Source organism: Charadrius vociferus, unplaced genomic scaffold (assembly GCF_000708025.1).
Source record: "Charadrius vociferus isolate BGI_N301 unplaced genomic scaffold, ASM70802v2 scaffold72, whole genome shotgun sequence".
NCBI lineage: Eukaryota > Metazoa > Chordata > Aves > Charadriiformes > Charadriidae > Charadrius > Charadrius vociferus.
In genome coordinates this window covers 2,873,305-2,884,731 of record NW_009647830.1, presented here as the reverse complement: position 1 = coordinate 2,884,731, position 11,427 = coordinate 2,873,305, and the positions used below count along the sequence as shown (strand labels likewise).

At 38.3% G+C, this 11,427-nt stretch overlaps 1 protein-coding gene across 1 annotated transcript in view; it reads left to right on the top strand.

Moving 5' to 3' along the window:
* Positions 1-237: 237 nt before the first annotated feature.
* Positions 238-11,427, top strand: part of SOCS2 (suppressor of cytokine signaling 2) — a 15,673-nt gene continuing 4,483 nt past the window's right edge. Inside the window, 1 exon segment of the mRNA XM_009882652.1 lies at positions 238-301. Coding sequence (XP_009880954.1) covers positions 238-301 — 64 coding nt within the window.

Sequence of the window (11,427 nt, the reverse complement as noted above, 5' to 3'; positions counted from 1 at the left end):
TAATGAGCTCATGATCCCAGCTGTTACCTCTAGGTACTTGTAGAAAAATGAACACAATAAATGATAATTTACTGGGTAATTTGCACATAATTATCTGAAAATTTAAATACAATTTACACGGAATGTTAGTTCCGCTGTATATAACTGCAGCTGTTAGGGCACTGCACATCAGAAGGTGGGAGCTGTGTGGAAGCTGCATGAACCCAAGAGCATGTCTGGCCAGCAACTTCACATGGCATGGCTTCTAGAGAAGTAGAAGTTTATGGCCCGGAGTACCACTTTATTAAGTGTCATGATGTAGGTGAGAAATGATATTCAGTGTATCACAAAGTTATTCATCACCTAGAGGCACCACAGGAGGTTGGAATGGCCAATAAAACTGAGAAACGTTGCCAACTAGTTTAAATAAGTATTAAATACAGAAAACAGTTGTGCGTATATTCAGCTTTACTGCTTGTCAAGATGAAAAACAGTCTTGGGTCAGAGGCAGTTTACCATTTTAAATAAGGCCAGCTTTGACTGCTACCAAAGTTTATAATTCCTCAGCAAAAGAATCTCCCTACCAGCAAAATATGAGATAGCATAGAGGAAAAAAAAAACCAACCTGGAAAAGCTGTTTTTTAACATCCCTTCTGCCAAAACTAATAAAAGTTTAACCATGTAAGTATCACAGAAAATTTAAATGAACACTGAAAAGTGACTGTGAAATTAGGCTACTGCATTAAGCCATTATTGTGTAGGATAAAAATTAACCTAAGTAAACGATAGAACTACTAAAGCATGAGCCTACTTTACAAACATATATTTCCTACTCACTAATGCTAACAAAACAGAGCTTTATAGTTTCATGTAAAAATTAATGTTTCCTAAATACTGCTAGTCTTTCTCATTATTGAAATTTATGTTGTATTTGTTTAAACGAATAATAAGCCAGTAGCATTTTTCTGAAGTCAACATCTGTAGGAGTTATACTGGATCACACCTTCATGGTCTTCACATTCTGCTTTAGTTAAGAAACACTGAGGATTTCGGTTGAATAATAAACTAATACCAGGAAAAAGTTTTCCTTGACCCCTAATTCATTAACAATTGGTCAGTATACAGTAGCATAAGGCCTCACATCCCTCTTCATATTTTTTGTTATTTTATAATTTTTTAAACTGGTCAAGATTAGTATGGGTTCACATGTTATTTTACAAGAACACCTCATATCTTTATAAAACTCCCTTTCCCCCACACCATTTTTCATACAGTTAAAATCCTGGCGTTAGCAATGGGGAAACTGAGGGTGCCAGCAAGTTCCACATATTTTAGAACTGGATTAAGAAAAAGGATTTCCTGTCCAGTGTAAAGGCACAGTACAAAAAAAAATAAAAATCATGGTAAGTGCACCGTAAGCAGAGATAAACGAAACAGCAAAGAAATTCCCTTTCTAATGCATATGTTTGTATGTTCAAATCTAAAATAAACACACTGTATGTTGGCTGCATGGGTTACAATTCATTGACTTTATGTGGCCATATTTATCGAAGAAAAATATTTGAAATGAGCCCAAAGAGGCCACTGGTAAGGCTGAAAGGTGATACAGTGGTTTGTGAAGAGAAGAGCAGTGGCGGTCTTGATGCAGCACGGCTGTGCTTAGTACCTACACAGTGCTCAGCCAGTCCTTGTCCAGACTGAGGGCAAAACCTTGAATTGCTGGAACTGGGTGAGTGTTTTCCTTCAATATGACCAGGATTTTAACTCATGACGTTATGGAAATGATACATGAGAAGCCTTGTATTTCTTTAAGAGTGAAGCATTTATCCTGCAATCAAAATACCTGTCTCTGCATGTTACCTCAGGCAGGTGGTCCCCAGCAGCAGACTAGTGCTTGGGGTCCCTCTGAGCCTGTCCGTACTGCTGCAGGCTGTAGAGCAAGCTCAGGCTCTGGCTGCTGATCTGCACACCTCTTCCTTCCTTCCCCCTGTTCTGCCTGTCCCTCTTTAGAGGAGTGGCTGTGCAGCCCTGCAGGGAGCATTCACACCAAGCACTGCTCGCAAGATCACATCTTGTTTAACTTTACCCTACGTGCTCTTCTAAACTGCTCAAGCTGACTGTGCACCCTCAAACATTATGACATCCCAAAACATGTAATACACACCCTCACTTTCATGCTAGGAAAGCACCATTCTCACAGGCTGCAATATAGTTTCACATAAGCTCAGATACTTCAAACTGGAAGATATACAAAAAATTAGAATTACATGTTGGGTCTATAGAGGCACCAGAAAGAGTCCAAGGAGTACTGTGGGATGCGAATACAGGAATCTGCTCTAGAGGGAACTAGCCCCAGCTAGTATGAATGTGAGCCAAACCTCTTGGCATCAGGGGCTTTTTTTATTTAGAAATAACAAGCATGCCCTCTGAAATCAGGTAGTCAGGACACGCATTGTTTTTAAAGATAACCTAAGCTCAGATTGTCTTTGTTCGGACTACTAAGTCTGAATGAGTCTGGTACAGGCTTATGGACCTATGCATAATTACGGTTCTCTCTAAGCAAGCAACTTGAGTCATCGTGATTGTCCTGTCCAATCCAGTCCAGAGATGCTCCAGTTGAGACTCCTGTAAAAATAAAAGGATTTTTCTTCTGGGTAAACAAAATTAAACACGTAGAGAAGAAAGTGCATTTCTATAACTTCAGACAAAATCTGGATTTAGGAGCAAGCATCTTCTTCAACAGTCCACATCGGAGTAAGAGAACCATACCAAAGGTCACTAGATGTCAATGTTCTGTAATTCTCAGCCTTCAGAGGATCAAAGAAATCTAAAGAAGGTTCGCGTTGAAGCATTTGGCAAAATAATGAGGTGAAAGGCTTTCAGAGTTTTCTGGAGAAAAAAACAGTAATTGGACATAATTCTTAAAACTTCATTTAGGCATTACTAAATAAAAATGTTGTGTTTCCATTTCAGGGCTAGTGAAATGTCAACAAAAGAAAATAGTAGTATAAAAAGCAAAGAGCTGTTTTTCAGTTATCCTCAGGACACAGGGGTTTATTTATTTAAAAATCTGTGACACTGTCTAATAAGCTGTTCACTTTAAATAGCTTGCCAGGTGTTGGGTTTTTTTTTCCTTTTCAGCTGTAGTCGTATGATAAATTCATTTTGCTGGGAATACACTACCAGTTCAGCACAGGTTTTTTAACAATTCATCTCCTTGCCTGGTGTACTCACACCACCCTGGAACAGCCCGAGGAACTGATCCTGAAAATGCCCAAGGAGATTAAAAGATACACTTCAATTGATTGTTGAAGTGTAACTGTCAGAAGCATAACTGATCCGTCGTTTGGGGAATTTCCTTGTTGTTGCTGCATCTTTTCCATCAGCCAGTCCAAAGGGATTTCATTAACATCTCACTAGTACCTCTGACTAAGTAGGAATTTTGACTAGATTGTGAAAGCTTCTAGAAATAATTTATTTTGAAGTGTTAAGTATATAAATGCAAATTGAGTGGAAACAGCTGTTATTTACATTCTCTGGACACAGGATTCCACTCCCTGATGGCCAGAAAAAAATGCCACTGAAAGGACATGATGAAATTGGAAAAATATGGCTCTAGTAAAAATATATGTAATGGACCTCGTTGTAGGGTGTTATTCATTGGTATAGCTTCACAGGTTTGCCACTGTAACAATATATAGCCCACCTGCCAGAAGGACTTGTAGAGCTTCACGTATTTCTTGGAGAAAAGGGGGGGTTTGAAGGAATGAACATGCTGAAAACAAAAGCATAGGAACAAATTCATGTTTCATCCTTTTATGCAATGGCTAACAGAGAGCCAGGTGTTTTCAGAAATAGTCTCACAGAACAAAGCCCCGTTCACAACAAGATTTTGCTATGGACTTCTGTTAGTTTGAGATTATGTTCTGGTAAAATTACAAAAGCTCCTGAAAAATATAAGTAGCATATTCTAGACCCAGTGCGCCTGAAAGTGAAGGACTATGCTGGAGGGAAAAGAAAGCACAGTGTGAAAGCTCACCCCTTCAATGAACCCAAACTTTATCTTTTTATTAGCCTGGCAGAGAGAGGCCCTCCTGCATGTCCTCTGTACATGTCCCCCTTCACTTACCTGGAGCACATCCCCACTGCCGTGTGTTCCACTGGAAAGCTCACACTCCCTCCTGCCATGCCTGCTTCTATCTGTAACATCACTGGCAACCACCTAGAGTAAAATGAACAGTAATAGACTGTCCTCAGAAAAGGTTAGGCATGTTTAGAAACGTACACAAAATGTGGCTTCTGATTTCATTTGGACCAAACCCACTCAGTCAAACCAGCATTAGGAACTTGGGCTGGAGAATTACAGGTGGGATTGTTTTGCCGGGTTTTCCTTATAGAATGGTAAAGGAGTTGATACAACGAAGACAGCTAAACCTCAAGCACTGCATTCTTAGAGCCTGTGGAGTGATTCCTTCCAGGATTAGTTCTGTTTGACTTGGGATTGCTTTGTGCCTGCCAGCACACAAAACCTGTCGTAACACAGGCAAATGTGGGACAGAAATTTCATTCTCGTTCCATTTTAGATAGATTCTTGCCTGCTGTTCTGTCTCATGCAAACGATACATCTAATGGCTAAATGCATCCTTTACTTCCTTCCCTACATGGAGACTGATCTACAGCAGCAGGTTTTGCAGCTTCCTTCCGTCTAGCATGATGTGGCCTGAAATGCTGGGGAAAAATCCTGCTGTGCCTCAGGCATCTTTCTGGATTCATTTTTTTCCCAGAGGGATAATTTATCAGAGAAGTGAGCTCTGAAGAGAATGCTAAAAATAGTGTTAAAATTTTGAAATACAGGGCAATGGCACAGAAAGTCAGAAAAGATGTCTAGCCCAAACTCACACTTTATAAAAGGCTTTATGTATTTTGTAATAATTATGGATGTTATTTCCCCTCCCCCATTCATTTAAGAAGACAGAGAGATAATAACAAACTTCAGCAAATCTGAATTTGGTTACATAGAGCCATCTGTTAATTCTGTTATATGGCAGTAGAGGGCATCTAAGGACTTCAAGTCACATATGGTAAGGGATTAAAATCAGATGGCTGAAGGAGTTACTACTCTCATCCTCAGCCATTCACCCCACCCCGTGACAGAATATGCCACCTCATGACCAAACAGCTCCTGAATGACTGCAGGTTTGAGCCACACTGAAACCGGGGTTGATCTTACCACACCACACTGAAAGATGAAGTTGTTTAGGAGGAGGCACGTGAGTTAATTTCTGATCCCTGCTGAAGACAGCACTCTGTGAGAGACACAGGAAGGATGGTTCAGGTACAGTGTAAGGGGAGAAAATAACTGCCTCAAGCAGGCTATCCAATTTCATCGACTACTGTTTGAGCTTTAATTTCCACATACCTGGCAAAACTGCTTACAGGAGGGGCAAGCAATGCTGGGAATAGGCACGCAGTGCCAAGAAAAGGCGAACTGTGGAGCAATGCTCTTTCCTTAACCAGGAAGAGTAGCCCCCTGTCTGTTTCCTCTGTTGAGCCCAAAAAAATGCCAGTCTGTCTGTCTGGCCTGTATTTTAGTTTACATCCTCCCAATATGCCAATCAGTTCTAGGATGATGCCTTGAGTCTTCCTGACAAAAACCAAGCACTAATCATGATAAATAAAGAGAGAGAAGGTAGTTGGCAGCTAGCGCTGTTTTCTTGTCATCTGTTCAGGTTTGTATGACATTCCACGTCCAGCCTCTATACTGAAGCGGGTAAAGCAGCCATGCCCATCTGGAGCCAAAAGAAGCCAACACGTCAGAGGCAGGTTAAGTTCATTACCTGACAACTAACACTTAATGCACTCATCTGAAAAATGTACTTGATCCAAGCAGCATATAGACATACCACGGGCAGCATATTTTCAATTAACTGTAAGAAGTTTAAAATTATATAAACACATTAGTACTTGTCGATTATCCTGTTATTCAAACTCCTAAATACAGCAACACGTCAGGCCTTATGCTCAAGTCTATTATAGCCTTAGTCTGAAATTTAAAAGTGGCTCATGCCCAGGAAAAGGTTCTACAACTCATTTAATGATTCACAGTACTCCTGAAATGATATTCATCTGTCTGCTTTCCATGGCAGCGCTTTCAATCATAAACACTTAATTGTAGGAATTTATCCTGAAGGCCAAATAGCTCTGGGTGAATTAAACCATCTTTAATAAAAGAACTAGAACAGTGATTTAAAATTAATCTTTTTCTGATGGGAGACCATTTATTCAGAGACATATAACCCAGTTTCTTCTTCATCTTCATTTTACTTTGCATTCCAAACTCTCCCCTTTGGAGATAGCCACTGCATCACCTGTTTTAATTTTCCTTAGTAGTTTCAGAACTGACTCTTTGCGAACAAAGGAACTTTAATTACTTATGGACTGGCAGAGCACAGGAGAGCTGCCTGCATGCCATCTGTCAGGAAAACTTTTTTCACAGATATTACTTGCTCTCTTTTACTTTGAGACGTAGGACTCACAACTGGCAAGAAAACATCTCAAGCCTCCTCAAGCATAAAAGGCTTGTTTTTTCTGGCAGCATCTAGGACGAGAATGCAAGATTTCAGAGTGCTTTCAGCTGTGCTATCTCTAGGATTTTTCTAAAACAAAGACAAGTGTGTATGTTTCTCCAAAAATCCAGAACTTCAAAGAGTGTGGTTGTCAACATGTGTATGTATATGTATGTATAGGTGTATGTGTGTATATACATCTATACACTCTTTCTCACTAAGGAGTATGCTGGTAGAATGAAATGTTGACAGAGTAATAACAATATTCATTTTAATATTACGATTGAAAATATATGGAATTATATACATCTATACGCTCTTTCTCAGGCATATACACACTTTCTCAGCCAAAACACAACGTAAATAAATATTACAGTCACAGCATCTTATACTATAATCTGAATATTAAAATCCATAGCAAATATTCTCCTAGTAGTTGTTTAAAATTACTCCTATCAAAATGATTCTTGCAAGTAGTCTTGTTTTCCATCACGTTTATAAAAAGGAAGCATGATGCAGAAGAAAGTGCTGTCAAAGCATGTATATTTACAAATTATCCTCAGGTAACTTACAGCAATATTTAGGTAGCCCTAGTCAGTGAAATTGCATAGTTCACAAAATAACAAAGTGACAGAACAGAATTCTGCTCGCTGTTTATAAAGAAGCCTAACATAGTATAAGGTGAAAACTGCTGTGTAAATTAAATAATCTAATTTTTTTGATATAGTACCCTATGTCACCACATTCCACTTTTCCTTAACAAGTCCAGCCAAATTATTTTTATGTTATTTTGGTTTTACTTTAAATTGTAAATTGTAAATTAGAGAAACTATAAAAACACTACATTTAATGTTTTTAATTAAAGATCCTAAGTGTGTCTAGATAACATCTTACTCAATGCATTTGAGGCCTTTAGATGCTACCATAATTTTTAACTAGTATAAAGCACATGAGATGAGAGAAGGATTTAAATGCCACCTTTTTACGGTCAGAGTTTCATGCTTGCCGGTGATTATCCGTCTACCTATCCACTGAACCAAAGGAAATGATCCTTCGTTTTGTCGACCATCCCTGAAAGAAAATAATCTGGATATTATTTCGAAGTGCTGCTCTCTTAGTGCTATCTCTTGATGGTTTGCTTTTAAATTACAAGTGCCTGTTTTCTTTTAGAACACCGCCAATTCATAGAAATTATTCACTGAATTTTTGATAACTCTCTTTGACCAAATGTAGTTTCTCAAGAAAGATAAAGCATTCACATCTTAATAGATAAAAAAATGGCAGGAAATAAGGTGGCAGCTGGTTAAGAGTAAAATTGTTTGGTATACATCATAATTTATTTCATCAAAACATTCTGTTCCTTGGGAAGCTGGAAAGAGCCGAGTGATCCCGTTCACAAAAATACTTGTCTTCTCCCTGCTGTATTTATTATGTTTTAAGAACTCTGTGAAATAAGGAAACCTTCCTCCCGACTGCTGAGTGAGAAATTCTCTAAGGGCTCGCACTGCGGACCTTGTTCGTGGTGCAGAGCTACAAGTAACTCGTTCTAATTTGCTTGAGATAAAAGCTCAATATTCCTATTTCTTTGCTCGAGAACCAGACGTGCTGCCTGACCACTGTAATCACAGGACTGGGAGGAACCGTGGCAGTAATACATTGCTATTTAGATCAGTTCAGGTAAACAGTTGTCAAAATATGGTCAATAAACAGACATAAGTAATAAGCAGTAGCTGGCCTTTCAACTAAAGCAGATTTTATCTGACCAAATGGTATGTCATGGATAATGGATATTCTGTGCTGCACCTTTGGGATGTGAGGATGCAGAAAGCAAGGAAAGGCCCCTTGTATTCTTTCAGGTAGCTAGATAAATCTAGCTAAATAAATCAGTAAACCTTTTCAGCAAATCAAAGCAAATTTAGCAAAAGCAGCTGAGCCAAAAATGCATTACCCCCTCCTCCACTCATGTCATATTATAGAAATAAATCGGCGTGCTAGCTCTCCAGTAATTTTGGCATACTTTTCAGGAACAAAGTGAAAATCATTTCTAGCAACAGGCACTTCATGCCATTGTAAAAATGTTGCTGCTTCCTTCCTTGGTCATGACAGGGATTTTTGCCTAAAGGAAAAAATAAAAAATAAATCCACTCGTCCCTCCCATTCTCTTTTTGAGCACATACATTTGAAAACAAGTCAGAAACATAATAAATTCTGCTTGTGATTTTCAAGAACTCTTCATATTCATGTTATCACTACTAGTATAAATCTCGATTAAAAATATCCAATATGTGGATGAGATACTGCCCAAACCAAAACACTCATGCACAGTAGAAAGTATCTGGAAAAGAAATCAGAGATTCCTTAAGTTTGTGCCTTTCATCTCCAGTTGGATGATACGCCTCTAAAACTGGCTCAGAAGAATTCCTAACTGTATACATACCGGCAATATTTGTCCTAGAATTGCTACCCCAAAACATGCAGAATAAAAATAAATAACCCCCTTGGCTTGAATTGTACTTACAAATTTTAAATCCCCATTTGTATAAACTAATTTTCTTCTCATATTAGTGACTCTGTTTAGAAGAATTACTTTGTTACATGGCAAATTAAAAAACCTTATTTTGTTTACATTATGGAAAGCTAAGTTTTCAGTCTGATATCTTTGTCCTGCTTCCTTTCTCTTTCTTCATTTCACATCTTTCTCCTACTCCATTCTAATTTTTTATACAGTAAAACACTTTAGGCAAACCAAGTATGTATTAAACATCCTAATGCCAAAGAAGCTAAAAAGTAGCTTTAAGTAGTTTAATGCACCACACGTGGCCCATAATCCCAAAAGTAATTTAATTTAATCACCTTTTCTTACACTTAAAAATTATTTTTTGTCCCCTGTGACTGTGTGAAATACTCACGCAGAGAGAGAAGAAAACCAGCTAACTAACATTGTTGAAAGAAACAATGAAATACTAACTTATTCCACCGAGCCTATAGTACTTACGGAAGTCTCATACCAGAGAATAAAGGTAACTGTGAACTGAAGTACTCTTATGAGGTGCCAAAAGTGTCATTTAAAGATCGATTTGCAGTTTTTAAGTTTGAATTTCATTACTCTTGTAAATTTATCAGATCTTTAGTACTACTTTTTAAAAGACATTAACTTCTCATGAAAAAAAAATTGACAGAACTCTGTTTAGGAAAGATCCTGCTGATATACTGCCTATTTAATTTTTATTCTACCTTTTTCATAACAATACCTGAAGTTTTAAGTAACAAATATTTATTACATTCCTCTGTTCTTGTTTCTCATTCACCACATAAATCATGGTCTTCCTCTCTCTGCCTTTATAGCAGCCAGCTGTGGTTTTAGAAAGAAATTATTATGACTTCAAGTGACGAATAAACAGCAGAAGCAAAGGAAGTCTTGAGATACTATCCACATAAAAATGCCATTAATAAATAACACGGGGAAAGAGAATAACAGCAAAGCTGTAAAAAAGCTCTGTATCTAGACAAGATGCATTCCATTTCTCCAAGACGAATTAGTGAACTTTGAAGGAATAGCCCTACTCTGAACACTATTGTATCAAAATAATATGCTTTTGAGCAAAAGCTCTGTGCCTGCATATGCATATAGGGAATTATTTTAGTAATAAAAATAGATTTGTATTCCTTTTTTATTTTTGCTCTTCTCAGCATAGTGAAGCCAGTGCAATTCTGAAAAAGTAAATGATATTTACGCAAGCTTTCACATCATCACTAGCAGAGCTGTCAACTAAATTTCAAAGGACACAGGCATATTCTCTCCCCTCTTCATGTCTATCCAATGGAAAGTTAGAGGGGATTCCACAATAGTCACTGGAGGCTGAATCTGAGGCTATTCGAACTGCACAGACAAAAACCGGAGCAAGAATGACCTTCAAGACCTAAATTGTTTTAAGCCATTTCTGAGAATGCTTAAGTAAGAAAGCCCATGTTTGTTTCTCAAACCTCATTTTAAATCTGCGGTGCTGTCAGTGATTAAAACCACCTTTTTTCATAAATTGAATAAATTAAATTCAAACGCACCCAGGCATTACAAACAGATGAAACCATACTGACCAATACACTTAACACAGTAGTTTTTTTCCCCTCAGATGAATCTGCATTTATTTTTAAAGAGAACTATTAACTCTAAATTCTCTTCACCCATCCCATAATGTTTAAAAATTCTAAATAATACCTATTACAAAACCCTTCAGGAACTGTCCTCCACGGTCCTTTTTTTTTTTTTTTTTTTAAAAAAAAATAAACGTTGAATTTCAGGAGTTGCTGGGGAGTAGGACCCAAGACAGGAGTGTCCCTGTGGGAGCTTTCTCTGTGGTGCAGGGGAGCTGGCGTGCCGGTGCTGCCCCTCTCCCTCGGCCAGACCCTCCAGCCTAATACATATTCATTGATCTCTTTGATAACAAAGCCTCCCCACCCCCCGATTTTTGAAGAGCTTATTTTGTATAATTTTGCATTCTTTTTTTCCTGAGGACTTTAAAAAGACACCCCTTAACCCTTCTCCCATCAAACCCGAAAAATGCTCCCTCCCAAATACCGCCGTGCAATTTGCAGGGAGCCCTGACCTGCTGCCGGGGGCAGGGGCGAGACTAATACGGCGACTTTTGCTTTGTTTCCCCCCTAATCGGGCGGCTTTTGCTTTGTTTCCCCCCTTTTTTTGCCTTTTTTTTTTTTTTTTTTTTTTTTCTCTGGTCTTTCTAAAGTCGGCTCGAGGCCGCCCGGGCAGCGGCGGAAGGCGGCTGGTTACCGAGCAGCAACCCGCAGCGCAATCAATCATCTTTGCGCCGAAAAAAAAAACAGCTTCGGGTTTATTAAAAAAAAATAAAAAATAAAATAAAAAAAT